General features: G+C 51.4%; 1 protein-coding gene across 1 annotated transcript in view; it reads left to right on the top strand.

Moving 5' to 3' along the window:
• The window catches only part of DNAH17 (dynein axonemal heavy chain 17), a 116,840-nt gene that overhangs the window by 54,474 nt on the left and 35,068 nt on the right, over positions 1 to 27,298 (top strand). Inside the window, exons 40-54 of the mRNA XM_036836416.1 lie at positions 53 to 190; positions 1,080 to 1,212; positions 2,802 to 2,929; positions 3,651 to 3,799; positions 7,560 to 7,842; positions 7,943 to 8,116; positions 8,366 to 8,573; positions 9,013 to 9,178; positions 11,620 to 11,722; positions 12,433 to 12,580; positions 12,953 to 13,044; positions 14,167 to 14,328; positions 14,824 to 14,988; positions 15,089 to 15,280; positions 26,731 to 26,997. Of these exons, the coding sequence (XP_036692311.1) occupies positions 53 to 190; positions 1,080 to 1,212; positions 2,802 to 2,929; positions 3,651 to 3,799; positions 7,560 to 7,842; positions 7,943 to 8,116; positions 8,366 to 8,573; positions 9,013 to 9,178; positions 11,620 to 11,722; positions 12,433 to 12,580; positions 12,953 to 13,044; positions 14,167 to 14,328; positions 14,824 to 14,988; positions 15,089 to 15,280; positions 26,731 to 26,997 (2,508 nt within the window). The remainder of the gene's footprint in view (positions 1 to 52; positions 191 to 1,079; positions 1,213 to 2,801; positions 2,930 to 3,650; positions 3,800 to 7,559; positions 7,843 to 7,942; positions 8,117 to 8,365; positions 8,574 to 9,012; positions 9,179 to 11,619; positions 11,723 to 12,432; positions 12,581 to 12,952; positions 13,045 to 14,166; positions 14,329 to 14,823; positions 14,989 to 15,088; positions 15,281 to 26,730; positions 26,998 to 27,298) is intronic.

The raw sequence follows: 27,298 nt of genomic DNA, 5'->3' as shown, positions 1-27,298 counted from the left end.
CCCTCGCCCTGCACGGCGGGCCCAGCGCCCCGTTCCCACACGCCTGCCCCAGGTCATCAAGCAGAGCATCGTGGAGCTCAAGCTGCAGGCGGAGGACAGCTTCGTGCTGAAGGTGGTGCAGCTGGAGGAACTGCTGCAAGTCAGGCACTCGGTGTTCGTCATCGGGAACGCGGGCAGTGGCAAGTCCCAGGTACATGCCCACCTGGGGACCCAGCCCAGTGCAACCCCGGGCGGAAGGGTGTCAGGGACCGGGAAGGAAGCTGTGACGGGGAGCCGGGGGCGGAGGAGGCGGCGAGGAGTGGCCAGCGGACCCTGGTCCCATGATGAGGCCCTTCTCCCAGGCCCTCCTCTCTTCCTGCTCCTTCCCCCTCGATATCAGTCACCCCGCCTCTCTGCAGCCAACCCCCCACCCTCCTGTCCCCCGCCCCCTACCATTGCCTGGGGCACGGTGGAAAGCAGAGGGTGGCGGCCAACGTGACTGATACCTATAACGTCGGAAAATTCTAAACCAACCGAGTATTCAGCTAGCCGCCCACAGGATGGACTATTATGCTATTATTAAAGATCATTTCCAAAGACTATGTAACATGAGGGACGCTCACTGCAAGTTATTTTTAAAAGGCAGAAACTGTACGAACCAGTTCTCTAAAAAGGAATGTGTATATGTATGTCTACACATATACCCATGGGAAACATCCTCAGATGTCCTCAGAAACCCTTTTCTCTGCAGGGGGAAGAATTACAGGTAGTTTCCTTCCTTTAATTTTTCCTTCGGCGAGCACGTTACTTTTATTATCAGGGAACTAGTATGAATTTTACCCGGTCTGGGCACAAGTAGCCCTCCGCTGCGCACAGACGGGAACAGTCGCAGGGTGTCTTCCCGGCCTGTGGGTTTCAGCGTCTTCCTGGACGTTGTTTGGGGGTCGCAAACTCACCTGCATGTCGCCAGAGCAAAGCAGGCCCAGAGCAGGGATTCTGCCTGTGGGTCTTCAAGGGCCCTTGGAGCTCACACGAGGGCCCTAGCGCAGGGTCTGGGTGCGGGATGTGGCCCTGACTGAGCAGCCCCCGCCTCGGCGCAGGTCCTCAAGTCTCTGAACAAGACCTATGAGAACCTGCAGAGGAAGCCGGTCGCCGTGGACCTGGACCCCAAGGCCGTCACCTGTGACGAGCTCTTCGGCATCATCAACCCGGTGACCAGGGAGTGGAAAGATGGTAATGGGAGCAGCTTCCCCGGCAGGGCCGAGAGGGCGAGGGCTCGGAGCAGGCGTCCCAGGCCTGGGTCCACGGCGGGCCCGCTTTGTCGTGGCCGCTCGGCCGGCCTCTGTGCAGTGAGCACGTGGCCGAGCCCCCGAGGGAGACCCTCAGCGGGTCCAGCTGCGGTGAGGGGGCCCACACATACGCGTGGTGCATAATGATGGTGCTTGTGGAGAGCAGGAAGATCACAGATGGGGGCTGGTTCCCTCTCCCAGGCGGGAGGAACCGGGGAAGCCATGGACACCATAGCGTCAGCACACATGCCTCAAGCAGGGCTGAGGGGAGACGGGGCCCCCACCCCATGGTCCACAGGAGGAGAGCCCTGAAGTGCAGGCTGGAGGCTCGGGTGCTGGGAATGGTGTTTCTCTGGGGAAGGGCCTTGATGAGATCTGTGCTTTATATAAAAAAAAAAAAAAAAAAAAAAAAAACTCGGGACATTGGAGAAAGGACAGGTGAGGGGCTAGGGGAGATGGGGGGCCCCAAGGGTGGTCCAGGCGGAGGAAGGGGCACTGGAGGGATTGGAAGAGGCGGGTGTGTACTGCTTGCCAGGGGACCATCCCCACCCCCGCCCCACCCAAGCTTCCATGCGTCCCCCTCCCGGGACAGGAATCCAGGGGGGTTCTGCTCCAGTCTCCCCTCTGTGAGGGGCCCCCTGCCCGCCACATCCCCCTCTGCCCCTCTCCCTGCTTTCTTTTTGTGACTTGGCATCTATTTCTGCACGTGTATCTTGCGTCGTCACCCCCTCCACTGGGATGCAAGCTCTGTGGGGTGGGCAGGGGCTTCAGTTGTCCCCACGCCCCCTGCTCTGAGCCTGACTCTTTCTTTTTTCCTCTGTTTTTTTTTTTAAATTAATTTATTTAATTTATTTTATTTTTGGCTGCGTTGAGTCTTCATTGCTGTGAGCAGGCTTTCTCTAGTTGCGGCGAGTGGGGGCTACTCTCCGTTGCAGTGCGCGGGCTTCTCATTGCAGTGGCTTCTGTTGTGGAGCACGGGCTCTAGAGCACGGGCTCTAGATCACAGGCTCAGTAGTTGTGGCGCACGGGCTTAGTTGCTCCGCGGCACGTGGGATCCTCTCGGGCCAAGGATCGAACCCCTGTCCCCTGCATTGGCAGGCGGATTCTCATCCACTGCGCCACCAGGGAAGTCCCTGAGCCTGACTCTTTAAGACCACTCAGCAAACCTTTATTGAGTGAATGAATGAAAGAGGGAAGGGATGAGTGAAGGGATGCAGGGCGGGGCAGTGGCCTTCCACGTAGGGCTGTTGAATCTGAGAACTGGACCAGACTTGGGAGGGATGTCGGGGGGCAGGGTCAGGGGTGGAGTCACAAAGGTGGGTCCTCGGGGTCAGGAGAAGGTCAGGAAATGAGCCAGGTCCCCTCCTGTCTGAGGGTCTCCGCTGTCCCTCTGAAGTAGGGCACTGGCCACCTCTGAGAGAGAGGCCAGTGTTGGCCCAGAGGGGACAAGAGGGGGCGAGCTCGGTCTCAGCCCCTGTGGCCCCAGGGAGAGCCACCCAGAGCTGGACCTGACAGAGCCACCACTGCCCACAGGCCTCTTCTCCACCATCATGCGGGACCTGGCCAACATCCCTCACGACGGCCCCAAGTGGATCGTCCTGGACGGGGACATAGACCCCATGTGGATCGAGTCCCTCAACACCGTCATGGATGACAACAAGGTACAAGGGGGCCCTGGATCCCAGAGCTGACCCCCCAAGAACGGCAGTAACGTGGGGGAGGGGAGCATATGGGACATGCCACATGTCTCGCCTGCTGCACTCAGCAGACAGGACCCGCTGTGCATGGGGATTCAGGAGGGGGCCTGCCTGGAGTTCTGCACAAAGCGTTATGGACAAGGGAAAGCCCCCCCCCCCATCACAAGACGCATTCCTTGCAGGATGCAGGCCCACGTGCACCCGGCTCACCTGCTTTTTGGCCGCAGCGTGGGCAAAGGATGCAGGTGTAGAGAGCGTTCCTGTCTGACTGACACGTGGCACGATGTCGGAGGGGTAGCTAATATCTTGGAAGGCACGGACAGTGTTGAGAATTATCTAGAAGCAGCTTAAGAAAGTGATTCTCAACTGGGTGGAGGAGGGAACCCCAGAATTCCTGGGGAGGGGTCGGGGTCATGGTTTGAAAGGCAAATTTAGCCTCAGAGTGAAGTCCTACGTCATCCACGCACATCTGGACGCTCTCCATGGCCCGGGGGTGGGAGGGGCCGGGGGGGCTGGCATCGAGGACGGCAGGGAGTCGCTGGATTAGGGAAGCTGGTTGGTGGCTGGCGGAGGTACGGGGGATGTCCCCGACCTCCTCCTCCTCCTCTTCTGAAATGTGACCTGTGAAACCCTCAGGACGAGGGTGCTTTGGGGCTGAAATCCACAGGCCTGTGTCCCTCACTAGGTCCTCACCCTGGCCAGCAATGAGCGGATCCCCCTGAACCACACCATGCGGCTGGTGTTCGAGATCAGCCACCTGAGGACGGCCACACCGGCCACCGTCTCCAGAGCCGGCATTCTGTACATCAACCCGGCCGACCTAGGGTGGAACCCGTGAGTTGGGCTTTTGTTCTCCTGCTCCAAACTATGCAGAGAAAAAGGAGGGCATTGGCGTTTCAGAGTTTCCTGTGTATGAATTCATTCATTCACTCACTCGTTCATTCATACGATAAATACCTTGTGCTGGGCCCTCCCCAGGCAGCAGCGTGGGGGCAATGAAAGGATGCGGGACAGACGTGTGAATAAGTGATGTCATGCATGGCGACTCTGCATCACGGCAGCTAACAAAACAGAAGTTTGTACCACATGCAGGGAGCTCTGAGGAGGAGGGAGGGAGGGTCTGGGCCTGTTGTGGAGACAGGAAGTCTTCCTGGAGGAGCTGGAGTTGGGGCTGACCCCCGAGAGAAGAAGGAGCTTTCCAGGTAGACAGATAGGGGAAAGCATTCCAAGTGAGAACCAACATTTAAGGGGCATCAGGGCGAGAGTGTGAGGTTCCCGGGAACTGGCGGTGGTCCGGTGTTCGTGGATGGAGCGTGAGGCGTGAGGATGCCCCTGGCAGGAAGGGACTGATCCTCCAGGGCTGGCACAGGGGCCCCTTCTGACGTGACGAGGACAGTTCATGGCAGCAGATGATGGGTGGCGACTGGCGACAGGGGAGGAGGGATGGATGTGAGAAATGTGTGAAACCTTAAGAAATGGAAGGCTTGCCATTGATCCTGGAGGCATGTTTTTGTACTTGGACACATGGCTAGTAATTTATACGCCAGGACATCCTGCGTGGTCTTGAGTAGAAACCCCAGTGCAACATTCTGGGACTGACAGGCTCAGGAGAAACACCTTGGCTGCATTCATTCAGTCGTCCACTTCATTCATTCATTCATTCATTCAACCAGTGCTTTCAGCGCACCTGCTGTGTGTCTGACCCTCGGATGCCCCGTGCTGGGGAAACTGGGTCTCCCGGAGAGATGTGGAAAGTGGTAAGAGATGTTGGGAGGAAGAAGAATCCTTGAAGGATTCGAGAAGGAACAGGTAGAAGGGAAACCAGGGAGGTGACGTCTCACATAGCCAGGGAGGAAAAAGCTTCAGGAGGGAAGCAGCGTCGAGAGGGTCACGTCCGGAGGGTCAAGGAGCCAAGGACAGAAAGTTGCCACTGGATTTGGCAGCTGGGAGCTCACCATTAATTCAGGAAGAACAGCTTCCTGGCGCGACAGGGGCAGAAGCCAGATGGCAATTCGTGCAGGAGGAATTGGGAGGAGGCCCTGGTAATGAGGGTCTTTCTGGAAATGTCTCGTAGCAGCTGGGGCGAGATGAGCAGGCATGGGTGTTTCCAGGCACAGGCAAGTGTGCCGCTGGGGAGAGAGGGGGAAGAGGAGGGTTCATGCTCGATGCGTCTGTGCATCGAGTGGGAAGTGAGACCGCCGTCTCCCGATGCAGCGAGGCAGGGGCTGGGGGGGGGGGGTACATGAGCGCAGTGACCCTGCAGGGACAGAACCAGAGCTGGCCTGACCCACAGGGGCCTGGGGGCCGCTGAGACCCAGCACCACTATGCCGCCTTCTCCAGCAACACCTGTCATCCTGCTTTGTTAGTGTCCTGGGCCGCCATGACAAAGGACCACAAACCGGGCAGCTTCAAACAATGGAAGTTTTTTCTCTACTGGTTCTGGAGGCCGGAAGTCTGAAATCAGGTGTTGGAAGGGTTGGTTCCTTCTGGAAGCTCTGAGGGGGAATCTCTTCTAGGGCTTCTCCCCCAGCTTCTGGTGTTGCTGGCAATCCTTGGCTTGTAGACACATCACCCCATCACACAGCCACCTTTCTGAGTCTCACGTGGTCTTCCCTCTGCACATGCCTCTGTGTCCTAATTTCCCTCTTCTCATAAGGACCAGTCATTGGATCAGGGCCCACCCTCATCCAGGATGCACCATCTCGAGATCCTTATTTTGATTACATCTGCAAACACCCTTTTTCCAAATAAGGCCACATTCATAGACTGGGGGTGAACATGTCTTTTGAGGGGCCCCCATTCTGCCCACTACACACGTCTGGGCGCTTCCAGGGTGGGCAGCAGACAAGGCAAGAGAACTGGAAAAAAGTCTGAGCGCGAGCCGCTGAGACGCAAGAGTACGGGAAGGAGACGGTAGGGCCGAGGGGTGCCCAGTGGACGCTCAGCGGGGGGCGAGAAGGAGAGCGGAAGATCAGCAGGGGTGGGCAGGGGCGGGACCCGAAGGCTCACCCTTCAGCCGGGAGCGGTTCTTGGGGCTCCAGAGGGATAACCAAGAGAGTGAGTGGCATCCTGGGGACCAGGAGGAGACCCGGGTTTTGCTGGAGAGAACTGGAGAGGCTGAGAGCCTGCTCAGGGCCCCCCAGCCCAGAGAAAGAGCAGCCCTCCAGCAGCGGCAGCCATGACTCAAGGCAGGGGTGGCCGAGCGTATCCAGGAGGGGGAGGTGAAGCAAAGCTCCAGGGCCAGAGGGGCCCCGTGGCCTCTGGGGACAGGGTAGGAGCCTGCAGGGAAGCCACTCGTCCTCCTGGGGTCTGGGTCTGGGTCTGGGTCTGGGTCGGCTTTCCAGATCAAAGCCAGCGCGCACATTTGCATGCACTAAATGTCTCTAACAAGGCAAAATTTTAAATTTGATATATCCGCCTTCAAGATAGAAGGCAAATGCAGCAGTCTATGTATAGATTTGCACATTGGTCTCCATTCTGAAGACAAACTGTATTTGGAATTCAGTTCTCAACTGCACTGTGTTTGCTTGTGGACGTAGAGTGTTTAAAGGTTTGCTCTGTTACCTAGTGAACCCAGGGGCAACGGGGCAGAGGTTTTGAGCTCTTGGTTCTCTGTTCTGCTAGGGATGCAGTAAGAGGCAGAGCTTCCAGAACATGCGCTCACTTGCAAAAAGGCATGTCTGCTGGGGCTGCGGAGGGCAGGCGAGCTGAGTCGGGTAACGCGAGCTTCCTGCTTACGTTTTGGGCATCCTAGGAAGGACAGCTCACTGAGCTCATCAGCCCGCAAGGGAGCCGGACGCTCTTTACGCTTTTAGCAGGCACTTGTTTAGCACTTACGTGGACCAGGCTCCCCTCTATGAGCTTTAAAAATATCAGCCCAGGTAGTCCTTCAAATATGGGAGTGATTATCACCACTCCCATTTACGGATGAGAAACCTGAGACCCAGACATGTTGAGTAACTTGCCCGAGGCCATGGCTGGCCACGCTAGAGCCCATTCAAGCCAGGCAGTCAGGCTCTAGAATCCACACCCCTCACAGCCGTGGTGGGCCACCTCTATGCCACCCACTCCAGAGATGTATGTGTGCCAGGCAACCCAACATGGCTCCTCAGGAATGCCTGTTGTATTGGTTTGGACTCTTCCATTAAATGTGTCAATTGGCTCAATTCACCATGTATGCTTCAGGCATGGCTGGATCCAGGAGTCCAGATAATGCGATGATGTGTCCCTGCTCCTCTCCTTTCCTTTCCCTTTCCTTCCCTTCCCTTCCCATCCCCTCCCTCTCTCTCCCCCAGATGATGTTATGAAACTTCTCTCTCCTCTCCTCTTCTCCTATATCCAGCTCTACTGTCCTCAGTATTATCTGCATTTGGAGGTAGGAAGGATGGCTCCCAGTTGTTCTAGGAGGACAGCACCCCACAGCTAGAATCCCAGGGAAAGAGCACACCCTCATCAGATCCTCTTAAGGTCTGGGACCGGCCCCATCACCAGGCAGGAGTACCAGAATCACGTGGAAGCGTTCACCAAGTGGAGGGTCGCCAGGGGGACCCAACGTGGTGGCCCAGTCCTCCAGCACCTCCCCGTCTTCCCCAGGGTGGTGAGCAGCTGGATTGAGAGGCGCAAGGTGCAGTCGGAAAAGGCCAACCTGATGATCCTCTTTGACAAGTACCTGCCCACCTGCCTGGACAAGCTTCGCGTCGGGTTTAAGAAGATCACTCCGGTGCCCGAGATCACGGTCATCCAGGTGATCCTGTACCTGCTCGAGTGCCTCCTTACCGAGAAGAACGCACCACCCGACTCTGCCAAGGAGCTGTACGAGCTCTACTTCGTGTTCGCCTGCTTCTGGGCCTTCGGAGGGGCCATGTTCCAGGACCAGGTGAGCAGCCGGCCGCAGCGGGTGCCTGGCCAGCCAGACTCGGTCTCCCGGCATCCCTCTCAGCTGGGCTGTTTCTGTGCTTTATTTTGTTTCCCAACAGCTTGTAGATTATCGGGTCGAGTTCAGCCGATGGTGGATCAATGAATTTAAGACAATCAAGTTCCCCTCGCAGGGAACGATCTTTGACTACTACATAGATCCCGACACCAAAAAGTTCCTGCCGTGGACGGACAAGGTGCCCCGCTTCGAGCTGGACCCTGATGTCCCGCTGCAGGTAACTGCCCAGAGCGGTGCCGATTTATGACGATTTAGGAGCAGGACTCAGAGCCCCATCCCACTCGCTTCTCAATGGGATGTCCAGTCGCAAACGGTTTTCAACAGTAGGACCTTTCAAGTAAGACTGGGGATTTGACAAACTGTCCAGGTCTGCAAGTTTGTTGGGAAGGTGGGAATTGGAGGCTCGGGTGTGTCTGGGGTTACAGCTCCTCCCTCTCCCCCCCCATCCTCCTGCCCCCTCCCCCAGGCCTCACTGGTGCACACCACGGAAACCATCCGCATCCGCTACTTCATGGACCTGCTCGTGGAGAAGTCGTGGCCCGTGATGCTGGTGGGGAACGCAGGGACGGGCAAGTCGGTGCTGATGGGGGACAAGCTGGACAGCCTGAGCACAGACGACTACTTAGTGCAGGCCGTGCCCTTCAACTTCTACACGACCTCGGCTATGCTGCAGGGTGAGGTTGAGGACAAGCGTGGGTCCTCACGGCCTGGCCTCGACATACCCAATCACTCTCATCCGACGCGCGCGACTGCCCCCCAGTCCCACCCTGACGTTCCTCACAGCGCCTTCTTACTGCAGACCCGGGAGCTGGCCAGCTGCCTCTCCACTTCCCGTGCCCCCACCCGCTGCTCTCTATGCCCAGAGCAGGGGGACGAGGGTGGCAGATCCCACAGGGAGCTCCGCTCCTAACCAGTCTCATGTGGCCCCGAGGTCGATGAGCACAAGGTTCCTGTGTCCCTGCCTGGAGCCAGTGGTGCCCACCACCCTCTCCTTTACTCCTGAGGTGGCTGGAGTCCAACCCGCCTGTCTTTGGTGCCCCCAGGGCTACCCTTTGGGCCGCCGCCTCTGAGATCTACCAGGCACCGTGGTAGTCACCCCATTCCCTTCTCTAGGTGTTCTCGAAAAGCCGCTGGAGAAGAAATCGGGGCGGAATTACGGGCCACCAGGCACCAAGAAGCTGGTCTACTTCATCGACGACATGAACATGCCCGAGGTGGACAAGTACGGGACGGTGGCCCCGCACACCCTCCTCCGGCAGCACATGGACCACAGGCACTGGTGAGTGGGGGCGGGGGAGGGGTTTGCCACAGGGAGGATGCAGGGCTGGGACACAGGACCACGCTGATGGGGTCACAGGTCTGGGGAGACATGGGGGGTCAAGGTCTCCTCCTCTCATACATTCCGCAAATACACCCTGGGCATCTGCCAGGCCCCGGGCTGGCGGCTGTGGCCTGCAGTTCCATGGAGCAGGGACAGACAGGTACCCCTCCGATTGAAGTGTCCATATGGCAGAGAAGACAGAGGGGTGCAGTTCCAGGGTGAAGGGAGCAGTCACAGAGGACCCCAGCGGCTGGGTCAGAGACCCGGGGTGGGAGGAGGCAGCTGGGAGCTCCATTACTGGCCTTAGTGTCAATACTTTGGAGGGAGAGCATCTCGGGCACAGCAGGTGCCATGGGCAGAGGGAGTGTGGCCCCTGGAGGGGGCCATAGGAGCCCAGCGTGGCTGGAGCATGAGAGCCAGAGGGAGAGGGTGCCCGGGGCAGGGGCGGCCAGACCCCAGGACTCATGGACCTCTGGACTGAGAACACTTTCTCCCAAGGGCAACGGAAAGCCGAGGGTGGCATGTTTACATTTGCAGTCTGGAAAGGTCAGAACATTCAGTGTGGTTAAAACAAGTATCACTTGAAAGAAGTGCGCCGTGATGACCTGGCAAGTGGCCCAGGCCAAACCTGGGGGTTTTGAGACCAAAGGAACCCGAGAAATCTCATCAGAAGTCAGTGAGGGGATGCGTGGTGCCTGCCCCTTACTGCCGAGAAATAGGGCACAGAGGGGATAAGTGGCCTGCTGGCGGTCACAGCCCTGATGAGAGGCCCAGCTGGAAGTCAAGCCCACATGTCTGACTCCATGGCTGGCCTTTCCCCGCGACATGACACCGACTCCAGGGCTCACGGGCTGTAGGAAACCAGCAAGGACAGCAGTGAAGCCATGGGGGCTATGGGCTGTGATGTGGGAACAGGGTGTTAGGGATGGCTCCCTGGGGAGGTGACAGAGCTGGGCCGGGGCGGGACGCACTTGAAGTGCAGCCCTGCGAGAGCTCGACATCTGTGAGCACATGAAAGTGGTGTGGGACGGCCAGGGCCCAGGACAGGTCTGGGGAGGGACAGGGCAGGAGGCCGAGGGCAAAGCAGGAGGGATACGTGAGGGCTGCCCGCGCCCCCTCGGGAGGATCTGCTGGGAGGCCCAGGAGGGCCCAGGGGTGGTCCCTCACTCTCCCGGGCCCTGGTTGCATGCTCTCGAAATGGGCTCACCAGGTCGTGCATCCTTGCAAAAGTTACAAAACTAAGATGTGGTGTACTCTTCTTTAAGAGGGCCCTAAGAGCAGTGAAGCTTCAGCCCTGGGTCCACACCTGCCCTTGAGTTTGTCCTGAAGAATCTCTCTAGGAGGGGGAGGCATAGTCAGATTTGGAAGATCCCTCTAGAATTTTCAGATAAAGGGGCCCCACAAGCAACAGGGAAGGCTGGACTGTTCAGAGGCTCTGTCAGCAAGTGCAGAAGAGACAGCAGCACAGAGCACCCCGACCACCTAGATCAGGCGGGCCCCACGTGGAGGGCAGACCCACAAGCCAAAGGAGAAACTGCCATGTGGGTGGAAGAAAGTGTGACCCGGGGAAAGGTGGGGAGTGGGAAGGACTTCTCAAAGCTAGGCTTCAAAAGCATAGACCAGAAGGCCGAAGAATGGTTACTTTGACTTACCTGAGAACTGAGGAACATTGTTCACCAAGAGACACCATGGGCAAGCACAATATGGAGTTGACGGGAGAAATTACTTGCAATGCCTGACACTGGCAGTGGATTCATATGTGGGGCATACAAGGAATCCCCACAGATCCACAAGGGCCGGAACCAACTCCCAACAGAAAACAAAACAAAACAATGGGGGGAAAAGCCAAAAGGTAAAAGGCACATGAAAGATGCAAAAGCTCTTTATAGCCTTTCACCTCGTCTGAGCCCCTGGGAGTGTTAGCAGTGCCCTGGCACCGAGGAACCTCTTCAGCTTATTTGATCATCGTCACCATCATCATTCTTGATAATTAGAGTGATAATGGGGGTGGTGGTAAACATTTATGGAACCCTTGCTCTATTTCAGGTCCCCTTCTAAGTTTATTTTCATGCATTAGCTCCATTCGTCCTCATAATGACCCATTGCACAGATAAGAATACTGAGGCACGGAGGGGTTAGCCAGCCTCCCCAGAGTCACGATGCTACTGAATGGAGGAGCTGGAACATAAACCCAGACCTGAACACTGAGCCACTCCGTTGCCTCCTGTTTCAAAATGTTTCTTAAAAGCATGAAGTACAATTGGCCATTTCACATGTAATTGTTATTTTGAGGTTTTTTTTTTTTTAACCATATGCAGGGCAGTACTGGAGTGGGTGGGGAGCCGGGGGTGGCTCCTGGGGGCCGGCAGCAGGACATTACGCTGGCCTTGCCTGCGCAGGTATGACCGACAGAAGCTGACACTGAAGGACGTCCATAACTGTCAGTACGTGGCATGCATGAACCCCACTGCTGGATCCTTCACCATCGACCCCAGGCTTCAGGTAGGCAGAACCCAGCCTCATCTTGGTCAGCTGCAGGAGCCCAAGGCTCACTTTGGCAAATGAGAAGGAAAGCATTGATTTGGGATTGTGGGGCAGTGGGCTGGCATTCCCTGGAGAACGCCCCAGCCTTTCAGAAGCTGTCAGGACATTCCCAGTGGGTGGGGGAGCGGGGGGGCATGTTGAGAGGCTAGCCAGCTCTCCCTGTGAGCCCGTAGGGCTGCCAGACTTACTTAGCAAATAAAAATACAGATGCCTGCTCAAATCTGAATTTCAGATAAACAGCCAATCATGCCCCATACGATGTTTGAGACATATTTGTACTAAAAAAAAAAAAATTTTTTTCCTATGTGAAATTCAGATTTAACAGGAAATCCTGTACTCTGTCTGCAACGCCACCCAGGCAGGGCCTCACCTCTGAATTACCAAAGCAGATGGAGACCTGGAATTTAAATCCAGGCTGCGCTCTGAGGCACTCTTTGGCCTCCTCCAAGTTTTTTCTGGAGAGCATGACACGAATTTGGCTGTTTGAGATGTAATCAATATTTAAGGGGGCTTTACCACACACGTGGCATGAGGAGGGAACCTGTCCATTCTGACCATGCCCGCGAGACATTAGGCGATGAGGACAGAGTCTGCTCCCCAGGAAGGTGGCCCCGCCCCAAGCTGGTCCCTACGAGCAGCCTGACCAGGGCCTCTGGTTGTTCCGGCAGCGCCACTTCTGTGTGTTTGCCGTGAACTTCCCGGGCCAGGAGGCTCTCGTGAGCATCTACAGCACCATCCTGGCCCAGCACCTGGCCTATCGATCGGCCCCCATGGCAGTCCAGAAGATGAGCAGCTATCTGGTGGCCTCCGCCCTGGGTAAGCTGACCTGCCTCGCCCCCCCTCCTGTCAGTGAGACCCGCTGCTTTATGGGGCTGACGGAGGCTTCACACTTTCCCCTGGTAAATATTTTGTTTATACTTCCAAGTCAATATTTTTTTTAACGATGCTGTTGAGGTATTGTGACGTCCAGTTGCTTGAGGGGGAGGCAGAGGATAGGAAATTCAGTATACAGAAACAATTTCCACATCAGTAGAGTAGCAAACTTCCTCCCTCCTCGGCTCTGCAGATTTCTTACTTAAATTGTCACCATCTCACAGTCCATTTGCTTTAGAAACTACAGCTTAATCTTTGCGCTTCCTGAGGCCATTAAGAGTGTACAAGAATCGATGTGTCTTTTTCCTGTAACAGCCCTGCACCAGAAAGTGACCTCAACGTTTCTTCCCACAGCAATTAAGTTTCATTATGTCTTCAACCTCAGGGACCTCTCCAATATTTTCCAGGTACTGCTTTTAGCGCTATTGTCATGTCACCTTATGGCCAAGGCCTGACCCACAGATGCTCTCCTCCTCTGCTACTCTCAGGAGAGAAAGCAAAGTGATCTATGGACTGATGACAGTGATGATGTTGATGATGATGGTGACCATGGTGATAGTGATAATGATGGTGATGATGGTGACCATGGTGATGATAATGGTGATAGTGATGATGGTGATAATGATGGTAATGATGATAGTGGTAGTGATGGTGATGATGGTGGTCGTAATGATGGTGATGATGGTGGGGATGTTGATAACAATGGTGATGATGATGGTGATGGTGGTGGTGATCGTTGTAGTCCTGATGGTGATGATGGTGGTGATGATGTTTCCTCTTATGTATTGACTGAGCTAGCCGATGGGTTTGGCCACTTACATCCCCATTTTCTCCTCCAAACAACATGTAACGCTCGTATATCCCCATTTTACAGATGGGAAGTCTAAGGCTCCCCCCACTTTAAGTGTCAGCTCAAATGTCGTGCCCTCAGGAGGCCCCTCCTCATCCCCACACACTCTGTCTCACGGGCCCTGTTTATGTCATTCATAGCACACATCACAATGTGTAATTACCTTGCGATTTTGTCTGGTTACATCTCCCCACTAGAAGGCAAACTCCATGAAGGCAGGGTCAGTCCCATCATCACTGTGTTCCCAGAGCCCATAACAGGGGCCTGGAAAAAAAGCACCTGTTGAACTTGCCAGGTCACTTGGTTAGTAAACGGCCAAGCCAGGACTGGCACAGCCCAAGCTCACCGGCCACTCCATGGCCTCGCGTAGTCGGGCTTCTGCCTGATCAGCCCCTTTGTCCCTTTCTCCACCGCCCACCCCCTTAGAGGGGGCAGCCCTTAACTCTGTCTCGTGAGGAGAATCCCCCCACGTCTCTCAGGCCACAGACACACCCTCCAGCCTCCAGGATTTGCACGGCCTTGGCAGTCCGTGGCTTCCTGGACCTCAAATGGACACTGTACCACAGCCTAAAGGGTCATCCCCTGGGGAAGCGGCCACTTTCTCGTTTAATCCACATGCGGTGCTCGGCTTGCCTCCGGGACACAGCTCAGGATGCCGACCGTCCCGCATCTGGGGCAGGGGCTCCTGTTCTCCACCACAGAGATCCTGAAAATCCCACTAGACCTCGTCCGCCTCTGGCTGCACGAAGCCGAACGTGTGTACGGCGACAAGATGGTGGACGAGAAGGACCAGGAGACGCTGCGCAGGGTCACCGTCGCTTCCACCAAGAAGTTCTTCGACGTACGTCAGGCCACCGTGTCCCCTGCCAAGCCCAGGAAGGCTCCGAGGGGCAGAGTGTCGGGGCCCCGTGACAATCCCCGCCCCCCTGCAAGGGCCCTGGGGTGGGGATGGGAAGGACCACGTTGGGTCCCACGAGATGACTCTGCCACGTGGCTGTGGCCCGAGCGAGGAGGAGTGGGGCCCTCGACAGGTCAGGATGTGAAGACCTCCCTCTAGCCGCTGGGCACAGACAGCTCTGCTGGGGTCGACGTGCTCCGCTGGTGTGTCCGGGGTTTTCGTGGTAGAATCATTTTTCTGGACTCTCAGTTCATTCCCGATGTGGCAGGGACAAGGGGATTTTGCCCAGTGGTTTGCAGGGCCCCTGGTAGCAGCAGTGTGGGCCCCTGCAGACGTGGCCTGAGATCCTGAGGCCGCCGGGCAAGGTGCTGGGGCTGCTGTTCGTGATCTGTGTGCCCGAGGCAGCGACAACAGAAGTATCTCGTCTCTGACGTCTAGGATCTTGGTGAAGAGCTCTTATTCGCTAAACCCAATATCTACTGCCACTTTGCTCACGGGATCGGCGATCCCAAATACCTGCCGGTGACTGACGTGGCTCCCCTGAACAAGCTCCTGGTGGAAGTCCTGGACAGTTACAACGAGGTCAACGCGGTCATGAACCTGGTGAGCGGGGCTCAAGCAGGCAGCAGTGGGGTGGGGAGGGACGAGGGAGGCGTGTCTGCACGGTGAGACACCCGGGGTCTCTCTGGTCTGGTCTCTTCAGGTGCTGTTTGAGGACGCGGTGGCCCACATCTGCAGGATCAACCGCATCCTGGAGTCCCCACGGGGCAACGCCCTGCTGGTAGGGGTGGGCGGCAGCGGCAAGCAGAGCCTCTCCCGCCTGGCCGCGTACATCAGCGCGCTGGACGTGTTCCAGATCACCCTCAAGAAGGGCTACGGGATCCCAGACCTCAAGGTGAGATGTCGCCTCTCAATAAGCCGCCCTTCGGGAGGGGGAGCGGAGAAGAGTCTCCCCACTCCCATTCCCAAAACGAAGCATCCAGCGCAGAGAACGTGAAGGTCACCAGCAGGGTGTTTATCTTAGACGGTAAAGGCCAGGGACACATTCGGCCGGTGCCCACGGCCATGTGACGAAGGTAGAAGGAAGTGTGGGTTTCTGGTAGATTAGAGCCAGTAGAGAGTCACCTCAGATAATAGCGGCAAAGAGATTTGGTTCTCGTCTCTGGTCATCAAATCGTGCCACATCTTTCCCAGTTTTCCAGATTAAATAATTCAGAACCGGTACTCACTAGCTGTCTGACTACCTGCTCAGGGTTCTGGGAGGCTGCTTTTTTGAATTAATCAAATAAATATGAGCTTGACTCAGGTCTCCCATCCCCAAGACGTGCCGCCGAGGCTTTTTATTGATTCCTTTTTCCCGAAAATTTGCTCTCTCGGGGACCTGCGTGCTAGTCATACACGATTAGTCTACAGCGTACCATTGTTGTGTCTCAGATTAGAGCTGAAATTGACTGGACCACGTCACACGGCTCATCTCTCTTTGCCTTGGTGTCGAGGCTGCTTCTGTGGGCCAGGACAATGCCAGACCCAGGGGACCCTCCCCTCCGCTCACGGCTCCGAGGCAGTTGCTGGCCAGGTTGCCTTAGGGGGATGGTCTGGACCCCTGCCAGAGCCTGGCACCCTGGGACCTCAGCAGGAGGGGGTGGTCTGTGGGCAGAGGCCCCGGGAAGGACGATGGGGACGGTGGGCTAGGTCTCAGCCCTGCTCTCCCGACAATGCCAAGCAGGCTGTGCCAGGGACAGGAGCCCCCAGGTAACGTCCAGCTTCCCATCGCCTCCAGCGCGTTCTACTCTTCCTATCAAAGGACTAGCCAGCTGGCTGTATTTTTAAAATGCCAGCCTTAAGGGGGAGGCCTCCCTAATGTAGGTTCTGCCAGGCACCGCCTCCTGAACTGACCCGGCGCGTCATGGGTCTTAGCGGTGCTCAGCTAAGCCGAGCGAGTGGGTTCGCACCGACTCCCCGAGTGCGTTCAGGGTGGTTAGAACCCTCGCATCTGGAGCTGTATAGCTGTGCTGAGTTGTCTCCACTGAAAAAGTTTCTAGTCTATTAGCTTAATTGTATTGCTTTATTTTCTTTTTTTTAAAGCTTCTTTCTTTCTTTCTTTCTTTCTTTCTTTCTTTCTTTCTTTCTTTCTTTCTGGCTGTGTTGGGTCTTCGTTTCTGTGCGAGGGCTTTCTCTAGTTGCGGCGAGCGGGGGCCACTCTTCATCACGGTGCGCGGCGGGCCTCTCACTGTCGCGGCCTCTCTTGTTGCGGAGCACAAGCTCCAGACGCGCAGGCTCAGTAGTTGTGGCTCACGGGCCTAGTTGCTCCGCGGCATTTGGGATCTTCCCAGACCAGGGCTCAAACCCGTGTCGCCTGAATTGGCAGGCAGATTCTCAACCACTGCGCCACCAAGGAAGCCCTTGCTTTATTTTCTTGATTGCATCATACTATTTGCCCTGTCCTTGTGAGGATTTTGTTGGCCTCACTTTGGGGCCAACTGTGGCAGCTGTTGTTTTATCCCCGGCATTAGCTGCAGCAACTCTGTGATCTGTTTCATCACAATTCATTGCTCCTACGCCCGTGACGAGCTGGGTTTGTACTCCTCATTTGTTATCATTTATTAAGTATTTATTATTATATTTGTTATTTATTAAGTAGCTTCTGTGGATTCCGAAGTAAGGACAGCTATAGACAGGGCTATAGGATCTTGCATCGGACCTTGCGTCATATTAGGGGAAGCAGACTCCTGAACAGTTATAAGATGTATTATTATTGTTCTAATGATAGTGTCACAGTAAGAAGTTAACAATGTATATGTTATTAGCGTAACAGATGCGTTCATGATGACGTAACATTATTATAAAGTCGTACCATAAGCCACGGGCACCCACTGGAGTTTGGAGACGCAGCGGGAAAAGGGTCAGGATCCAAACCCAAGGGCCGTTGTATGCCTCATGGAAAATCCTGGACTTGGTCCCAAGAAAACAAGATACTGTCAAGGTCATTTGCGCGGAGGAGGGGCAGGATCTGGTGGTGTTCTGGGACAGAGTGGGGGATGGCTTGAAGACAGCAGAGATCGCTCAGGGGTGACGGCGAGGGGGGCACCACGGAGCCCCGGTGACCCCACGAAGGCTGGAACCAGGCAGTGCAACAAGAAGGGAGGAGGGAGAGACCGAGCGAGACCCTCGTCATGGGCGAACGTGAGGAGTGGGGGCTTAGCTGGACTCCCACCTGCTGGGTCCCCAGGCCCCACCCCCCACGCAGTCCCCAGGCCAGGCAGTGGCATGCTTTTGACCTTTGTGAGCCCTCTCCCCGAGGTCCGAGTAGTAGCCCAGAGAGCTGGGCTGGACCCTCTGGAGAAACGCTTTAAGCTGAGTGAGGGGCCAGGCCCATGTCTCAGCAGCTCGGGCGGTCCCCTTGACCTTCAGCAAATGCTGAGCCGGGAGGGGCGGGTGGGGCGAGCGCTTGCCTTCCTGCAGCCGGCAAGGCAGAATGAGGAGCGTGCCCTGGCCACACCTCTTCGACCCTCTTCCCTGAGACTCACCCCCAAACCTGGGCTCCTTGTTCCTTCCTCTCTGCCGGCAATGACGATGGCTGCAAGGGGCCCCGGAAGTGTGTCCCGGCCAGAGGGGAGCGGGCACCCTGCTCTGTTACCACCAGTCCCTAGATGCACCCAGACGCAGGTGTCCGGACCCGCTCCCTCCTCCTCGATGGTGAGTGAGGAGGGGACCCCCGGAGCTGAGCTTGTGGGGCTGACCGTGACGTTGGCAGCTGGAGCAATTACTGACACGATGTCTCCCTCAAGCAGACAGGAAATGAGGACACAGGGGGACTGGGCTGGGGGCGAGGGCGGCCAAGACTCCAGTGCCAGGAGAAACCAAGATAATGTGCGGCCACGCGTGTGTGGGCATCGGAGGAATTGAGGGGACGCCTGGCAGGAGATGGCCAAGTTGCGCTGGGACCTGTGGGGCTGGGAAGTGCAGGAGAGGGCGGGAGGTGGAGATCTCGGCCCCTCAGCCTGAGAGCGTGGGGGTGGAGGAGTCCCTGCCAGAGAGCTGGAGAGGCTGAGGAGGACGGGATCCCGGGGCAGGCAGCGGTCAGCAGGGACGGAGCAAGCGCCACGGCAGGAAGGCCAGGGAGGGCCGAGCTTCACGACAGTCAAGGCCGCAGAGGCTCCAGGCAGGACAGTGGGCTGCGGCCGAGGAGAGGCCCTGAGGTCTTGGCCGGAGCAGGTTCCCCTGGGGGCCCCAGGAGAGAGCCCGGCAGCAGGAGCCAAAGAGAAAGGGCGGCAACCAGGAGGCGCAGCAAATCCCGATTATCCAGGAGAGGAGCTAGCGGGATCGGGGAAGGAGCGGTGCTGCAGGCCCAGAGCCACCACGCCGGCCCTCGGCCTTTAGGGACCATCGGTCTTTCCAGAATGTTCCGCTCTGACATGGGTCCCTGCAGCAACTAACTTCCCTCGCTCCAAGCAGATCCCTTGCCTCAGCCAGTTGAACCGGATTCAAAAGCTGAACTTGGTGGAACTTCGCGGCCCTTCCCAAATTCAGTCATTCCCAAACCACAGGAGGGAGGAACACTCAGGGGTCAGCGTGACAGCGGTGCAGGTTGAGCCCGCACCAGCCGGGAGCTGCCCTCTGTCGTGCAGCCGCCACACTCGCCTCCCCCAGGACGACCGCCGGGCTCACGCGCGCAATGAAGCTCCCGCGTTTAGATACGTACGGCTGATTCCGGCGTTGTCGGCCCCCAGCCCACATCCATGATGGGCTGTAAAATGAGAAGAGTGATATGTCTCAACACCAAGGCCCCGCCGCCTCTCCAAGCAGGACCTGCCTTGGAGGCCATGCCCGAAGGCGCGACCAGGGCTCGGATCCCACCTGAGGCATCCGCTCTCCCAGGCTCAGGGCTTCCCTTTGATTTGTTTTTTAAGCTTGTCCAAAAAACCTGGAATTTGGAGCTTGCCTTTTGACCCCAGTTACACCCCTGTCAACTCCAGCTGAGGGACCTTGGTGATGTTTCTCTCTGAACAGATGTCAGGGAGGTGTGCTGCTTCCAAAAGGCAGAAGAGAGCTACTCGGGATGCCTACAATGGACATTTTAAAGCCTTTAAAATAATTACAGAGGCTCTCAGGTCTTATTTAAAAATTAGACGGTAAAGAAAAGCAAATCACCAAACCCCTGAAAGTTCGCATTCATACTTGGATAACACTCACAGACATTTTAATATATATTTACAAGTTATACATGTAAATTGGCATACTTTTCAAACATAGCAAGCTATTTATACTGCTCTGTAACATGCTTTTTGTTTTGTTTTGTTTTTTACTATTCTCCTTCATTTATTCATCCAGAATTACCATGCAATTGTTTTGTCAAGTTATTTCTTTAAAACCTACTAGTAATGTGATAGGAGTTATGATAAGCAGAGGGTATACTTCGAGGCTTATTCATTCTTTCCAGCCTCCCCATCCCAGCCTGTGGTGTATTTTTCGGGGCCTCTTCCAGGGTCTTCATTTAAGCTTTTTATTCCTTTTTTTTGTGGTAAAGCATACACAACACAAAATTTACCATTTTAACCACACCATTCAGTGGCATTAATACGTTCACATAGATGTGCCACCATCCCCACCGTCCATCTCCAGAACTTTCTCATCTTCCCGAACAGAAACTCTGTCCCCATGAAACACTAACTCCCCCTCCCCACTCCCCACAGTCCCTGGCACCCACCGTTCTACTTTCTGTCTCCATGAATCCGACTCTGCCAGGGACCTCGTATGAGTGAAATCCTACTCACATGAGGACAAATCCTATTTGTCCTTTTGCGACTGGCTGATTTCACTCAGCATAATGTCTTCTAGGTTCCTCTGTGTTGTAGCATGGTCAGAATTTCCTTCCTTTTTTTTTTTTATTTTTTTTATTTTTTTCATTTTTTTCACACACACACACACACACACACACACACACACACACTGTATTTTATTTTTACAAGAGATAAATAGACTGACACCAAGCATTGTACATGGATGACCACAACAAAAGCAACAATGATTGCAATTACCAAACATGAAACACACTCATACTATGTCATAATATTGACATTCAGTCCAGTAATCCTCCACTGTAACAGCTCCTTTACTTTGCAGTGAAAATTGATTTGTATATTCTTTGCCTCTGAGTCCTTGTGGGATTTTTTTTTTTTTTATTTCAGACAGAAAGTCACAAAAATTATACTCATCCTCATCAGTTCACTCAGTCCCATGTAATTAATTTTTTTTTCATCTTGATCTTTTGTTAGCACTTTTATGAGTTCATCAGTTGTTCATTAGAGTTCTGAAAATGCTTATTCATTCAGTTCAGCAGTACAGTCAGTTACCAGAAACCTGTACTTGTCAGAGTCTTTTCCATGAATTTCTTGAAGATGAAACCCTTTTATAGGAACATATTTGCAAAAGCATCAGAGTACACCCAGAACTGTCTGTAAATGACAAAAGACTTAAAAATGACCACAGTTAAAGATTTGATGAAAGTTCATAATAATGCAGTTGACAAGAAAATTAGTTATTTCTGAGATATACATTTTAAAGTAATAACTAGGATTATTACTTATAACATTATACCAGAACATATAAGATTTTTAGAAATTTCATGTAATGTCTGAAACATTTATATTAACATATTTCCATACATATTTCCATACAAATACAAATATAAGATTTTTAGAAATTTCATGTAATGTCTGAAACATTTATATTAACATATTTCCATACATATTTCCATACAAATACAAATATAAGATTTTTAGAAATTTCATGTAATGTCTGAAACATTTATATTAACATATTTCCATACATATTTCCATACAAATACAAATATAAGATTTTTAGAAATTTCATGTAATGTCTGAAACATTTATATTAACATATTTCCATACAAATAACCCAATGAAAGTTTAGTATTAGTTGTTTTGTTTGTTTGGTTTTTTATACTGCAGGTTCTTATTAGGCATCAATTTTATACACATCAGTGTATACATGTCAATCCCAATCGCCCAATTCAGCACACCACCATCCCCACCCCACCGCAGTTTTCCCCCCTTGGTGTCCATATGTCCATTCTCTACATCTGTGTCTCAACTTCTGCCCTGCAAACCGGCTCATCTGTACCATTTTTCTAGGTTCCACATACATGCATTAATATACGATATTTGTTTTTCTCTTTCTGACTTACTTCACTCTGTATGACAGTCTCTAGATCCATCCACGTCTCAACAAATGACTCAATTTCGTTCCCTTTTATGGCTGAGTAATATTCCATTGTATATATGTACCACATCATCTTTATCCATTTGTCTGTTGATGGGCATTTAGGTTGCTTCCATGATCTGGCTATTGTAAATAGTGCTGCAATGAACATTTGGGTGCATGTGTCTTTTTGAATTACGGTTTTCTCTGGGTATATGCCCAGTAGTGGGATTGCTGGGTCATATGGTAATTCTATTTTTAGTTTTTTAAGGAACCTCCATATTGTTCTCCATAGTGGCTGTATCAATTTACATTCCCACCAACAGTGCAAGAGGGTTCCCTTTTCTCCACACCCTCTCCAGCATTTGTTGTTTGTAGATTTTCTGATGATGCCCATTCTAACTGGCGTGAGGTGATACCTCATTGTAGTTTTGATTTGCATTTCTCTAATAATCAGTGATGTTGAGCAGCTTTTCATGTGCTTCGTGGCCGTCTGTATGTCTTCTTTGGAGAAATGTCTATTTAGGTCTTCTGCCCATTTTTGGATTGGGGTGTTTGTTTCTTTAATATTGAGCTGAATGAGCTGTTTATATATTTTGGAGATTAATCCTTTGTCCGTTGATTCATTTGCAAATATTTTCTCCCATTCTGAGGGTTGTCTTTTCGTCTTGTTTATGGTCTCCTTTGCTGTGCAAAAGCTTTGAAGTTTCATTAGGTCCCACTTGTTTATTTTTGTTTTTATTTCCATTACTCTAGGAGGTGGATCAAAAAAGATCTTGCTGTGATTTATGTCAAAGAGTGTTCTTCCTATGTTTTCCTCTAAGAGTTTTATAGTGTCCAGTCTTATATTTAGGTCTCTAATCCATTTTGAGTTTATTTTTGTGTATGGTGTTAGGGAGTATTCTAATTTCATTCTTTTACATGTAGCTGTCCAGTTTTCCCAGCACCACTTATTGAAGAGACTGTCTTTTCTCCATTGTATATCTTTGCCTCCTTTGTCATAGATTAGTTGACCATAGGTGCGTGGGTTAATCTCTGGGCTTTCTATCTTGTTCCATTGATCTATGTTTCTGTTTTTGTGCCAGTACCATATTGTCTTGATTACTGTAGCTTTGTAGTATTGTCTGAAGTCAGGGAGTCTGATTCCTCCAGCTCCATTTTTTCCCCTCAAGACTGCTTTGGCTATTCGGGGTCTTTTGTGTCTCCATACAAATTTTAAGATGATTTGTTCTAGCTCCGTAAAAAATGCCATTGGTAATTTGATAGGGATTGCATTGAATCTGTAGATTGCTTTGGGTAGTATACTCATTTTCACAATGTTGATTCTTCCAATCCAAGAACATGGTATATCTCTCCATCTGTTGGTATCATCTTTAATTTCTTTCATCAGTGTCTTATAGTTTTCTGCATACAGGTCTTTTGTCTCCCTAGGTAGGTTTATTCCTAGGTATTTTATTCTTTTTGTTGCAATGGTAAATGGGAGTGTTTCCATAATTTCTCTTTCAGATTTTTCATCATTAGTGTATAGGAATGCAAGAGATTTCTGTGCATTAATTTTGTATCCTGCAACTTTACCATATTCATTAATTAGCTCTAGCAGTTTTCTGGTGGCAGTTTTAGGATTCTCTATGTATAGTATCATGTCATCCGCAAACAGTGACAGTTTTACTTCTTCTTTTCCAATTTGTATTCCTTTTATTTCTTTTTCTTCTCTGATTGCCGTGGCTAGGACTTCCAGAACTATGTTGAATAATAGTGGTGAGAGTGGACATCCTTGTCTCGTTCCTGATCTTAGAGGAAATGCTTTCAGTTTTTCACCATTGAGAATGATGTTTGCTGTGGGTTTGTCATATATGGCCTTTATTATGTTGAGGTAGGTTCCCTCTATGCCCACTTTCTGGAGAGTTTTTATCAGAAATGGGTGTTGAATTTTGTCGAAAGCTTTTTCTGCATCTATTGAGATGATCATATGGTTTTTATTCTTCAATTTGTTAATATGGTGTATCACATTGATTGATTTGCATATACTGAAGAATCCTTGCATCCCTGGGATAAATCCCACTTGATCGTGGTGTATGATCCTTTTAATGTGTTGTTGGATTCTGTTTGCTAGTATTTTGTTGAGGATTTTTGCATCTATATTCATCAGTGATATTGGTCTGTAATTTTCTTTTTTTGTAGTGTCTTTGTCTGGTTTTGGTATCAGGGTGATGGTGGCCTCATAGAATGAGTTTGGGAGTGTTCCTTCCTCTGCAATTTTTTGGAAGAGTTTGAGAAGGATAGGTGTTAGCTCTTCTCTAAATGTTTGATAGAATTCACCTGTGAAGCCATCTGGTCCTGGACTTTTGTTTGTTGGAAGATTTTTAATCACAGTTTCAATTTCATTACTTGTGATTGGTCTGTTCATATTTTCTGTTTCTTCCTGGTTCAGTCTTGGAAGGTTATACCTTTCTAAAAATTTGTCCATTTCATCCAGGTTGTCCATTTTATTGGCATAAAGTTGCTTGTAGTAGTCTCTTAGGATGCTTTGTATTTCTGCGGTGTCTGTTGTAACTTCTCCTTTTTCATTTCTGATTTTATTGATTTGAGTCCTCTCCCTCTTTTTCTTGATGAGTCTGGCTAATGGCTTATCAATTTTGTTTATCTTCTCAAAGAACCAACTTTTAGTTTTATTGATCTTTGCTATTGTTTTCTTTGTTTCTATTTCATTTATTTCTGCTCTGATCTTTATGATTTCTTTCCTTCTACTAACTTTGGGTTTTGTTTGTTCTTCTTTCTCTAGTTTCTTTAGGTGTAAGGTTAGATTGTTTACTTGAGATTTTTCTTGTTTCTTGAGGTAGGCTTGTATAGCTATAAACTTCCCTCTTAGAACTGCTTTTGCTGCATCCCATAGGTTTTGGGTCGTCGTGTTTTCATTGTCATTTGTCTCTAGGTATTTTTTGATTTCCTCTTTGATGTCTTCAGTGATCTCTTGGTTATTTAGTAATGTATTGTTTAGCCTCCATGTGTTTGTCTTTTTTACGTTTTTTTCCCTGTAATTCATTTCTAATCTCATAGCGTTGTGGTCAGAAGAGATGCTTGATATGATTTCAATTTTCTTAAATTTACTGAGGCTTGATTTGTGACCCAAGATGTGATCTATCCTGGAGAATGTTCCATGCGCACTTGAGAAGAACGTGTAATCTGCTGTTTTTGGATGGAATGTCCTATATATATCAATTAAATCTATCTGGTCTATTGTGTCATTTAAAGCTTCTGTTTCCTTATTTATTTTCATTTTGGATGGTCTGTCCATTGGTGTAAGTGAGGTGTTAAAGTCCCCCACTATTATTGTGTTACTGTCGATTTCCTCTTTTATAGCTGTTAGCAGTTGCCTTATGTATTGAGGTGCTCCTATGTTGGGTGCATATATATTTATAATTGTTATATCTTCTTCTTGGATTGATCCCTTGATCATTATGTAGTGTCCTTCCTTGTCTCTTGTAACATTCTTTATTTTAAAGTCTATTTTATCTGATATGAGTATAGCTACTCCAGCTTTCTTCTGATTTCCATTTGCATGGAATATCTTTTTCCATCCCCTCACTTTCAGTCTGTATGTGTCCCTAGGTCTGAAGTGGGTCTCTTGTAGACAGCATATATATGGATCTTGTTTTTGTATCCATTCAGCCAGTCTATGTCTTTTGGTTGGGGCATTTAATCCATTCACGTTTAAGGTAATTATCGATATGTATGTTCCTATGACCATTTTCTTAATTGTTTTGGGTTTGTTTTTGTAGGTCCTTTTCTTCTCTTGTGTTTCCCACTTAGAGAAGTTCCTTTAGCATTTGTTGTAGAGCTGGTTTGGTGGTGCTGAATTCTCTTAGCTTTTGCTTGTCTGTAAAGCTTTTGATTTCTCCATCAAATCTAAATGAGATCCTTGCCGGGTAGAGTAATCTTGGTTGTAGGTTCTTCCCTTTCATCACTTTAAGTATATCATGCCACTCCCTTCTGGCTTGCAGAGTTTCTGCTGAGAAATCAGCTGTTAACCTTATGGGAGTTCCCTTGTATGTTATTTGTCGTTTTTCCCTTGCTGCTTTCAATAATTTTTCTTTGTCTTTAATTTTTGCCGCTTTGATTACTATGTGTCTCAGCATGTTTCTCCTTGGGTTTATCCCGTATGGGACTCTCTGCGCTTCCTGGACTTGGGTGGCTATTTCCTTTCCCATGTTAGGGAAGTTTTTGACTATAATCTCTTCAAATATTTTCTCTGGTCCTTTCTGTCTCTCTTCTCCTTCTGGGACCCCTATAATGCGAATGTTGTTGCGTTTAATGTTGTCCCAGAGGTCTCTTAGGCTGTCTTCATTTCTTTTCATTCTTTTTTCTTTATTCTGTTCCGCAGCAGTGAATTCCACCATTCTGTCTTCCAGGTCACTTATCCGTTCTTCTGCCTCAGTTATTCCGCTATTGATTCCTTCTAGTGTAGTTTTCATTTCAGTTATTGTATTGGTCATCTCTGTTTGTTTGTTCTTTAATTCTTCTAGGTCTTTGTTAATCATTTCTTGCATCTTCTCAATCTTTGCCTCCATTCTTATTCCGAGGTCCTGAATCATCTTCACTATCATTATTCTGAATTCTTTTTCTGGAAGGTTGCCTATCTCCACTTCATTTAGTTGTTTTTCTGGGGTTTTTTCTTGTTCCTTCATCTGGTACATAGCCCTCTGCCTTTTCATCTTGTCTATCTTTCTGTAACTGTGGTTTTTGGTCCACAGGCTGCAGGATTGTAGTTTTTCTTGCTTCTGCTGTCTGCCCTCTGGTGGTTGAAGCTATCTAAGAGGCTTGATGGGAGGCTCTGCTCCTTCCTTCTTAAGGCAGAATAATATCCCACTGTGTGAATGGACCCCATTGTGTTTATCCATCCATCCTTCCAGGGACGCCCGGGGTGCTTCCACTTTGGACTTGTGGCGAGTAGAGCCGCCACAAGCCTGGGTGTCCTCCACTGAAGGCCCTGGGTCTCCATCTACAGACCCTGCCCATTTCTTACGGAGCTGATCTCCGGGTACCCCTGTCTGGGTGGTGGTGGAAGATGCTTCTACATGAGCATCTTCTTGGCAAGACCTCTGAGGGTGTCCTCCTCGGGTCCAGCTCGACCTCGGCGCCCAGTACATCAAGTCGGCAGTGAAGAACATTCCCTCGGTGTTCCTGATGACGGACTCCCAGGTGGCCGAGGAGCAGTTTCTGGTGCTGATCAATGACCTGCTGGCCTCGGGGGAGATCCCTGGGCTGTTTATGGACGACGAGGTGGAGAACATCATCTCCTCCGTGCGGCCGCAAGTGAAGTCCCTGGGCCTGACGGACACCCGGGAGGCGTGCTGGAAATTCTTCATTGAGAAAGTGCGCAGGCACCTGAAGGTAGGGGGTCCCGGGCTTGGGTGAGGGGGTCCCGGGGACTTTCTAAGGTCTGGTTCTTCACTCAGGGAGGAGTCAGGGACTGTTCCCGCACAAGAAATGGAAAACTGTTAGGAGAGTATGGTGGGCTGCCTGATGGAGGTGGGCTGTTAGAAGTGCCTTGTGGCCGAAAGAAGTGATTTCTATATGCACATCCCCCCCACCACCACCATAGAGCACGTTTAAATAGATTAGCTCACCTTGACCTTCAACATTCCCCCTTCGGGAAGCTAGCTGAGCTACCCAAGTTAGACCGAGAGCACTT

The sequence above is a fragment of the Balaenoptera musculus genome, chromosome 20 (genome assembly GCF_009873245.2).
Source record: "Balaenoptera musculus isolate JJ_BM4_2016_0621 chromosome 20, mBalMus1.pri.v3, whole genome shotgun sequence".
NCBI classification, from domain to species: Eukaryota; Metazoa; Chordata; class Mammalia; order Artiodactyla; family Balaenopteridae; genus Balaenoptera; species Balaenoptera musculus.
This window is presented reverse-complemented; position numbering and strand designations above follow the sequence as displayed.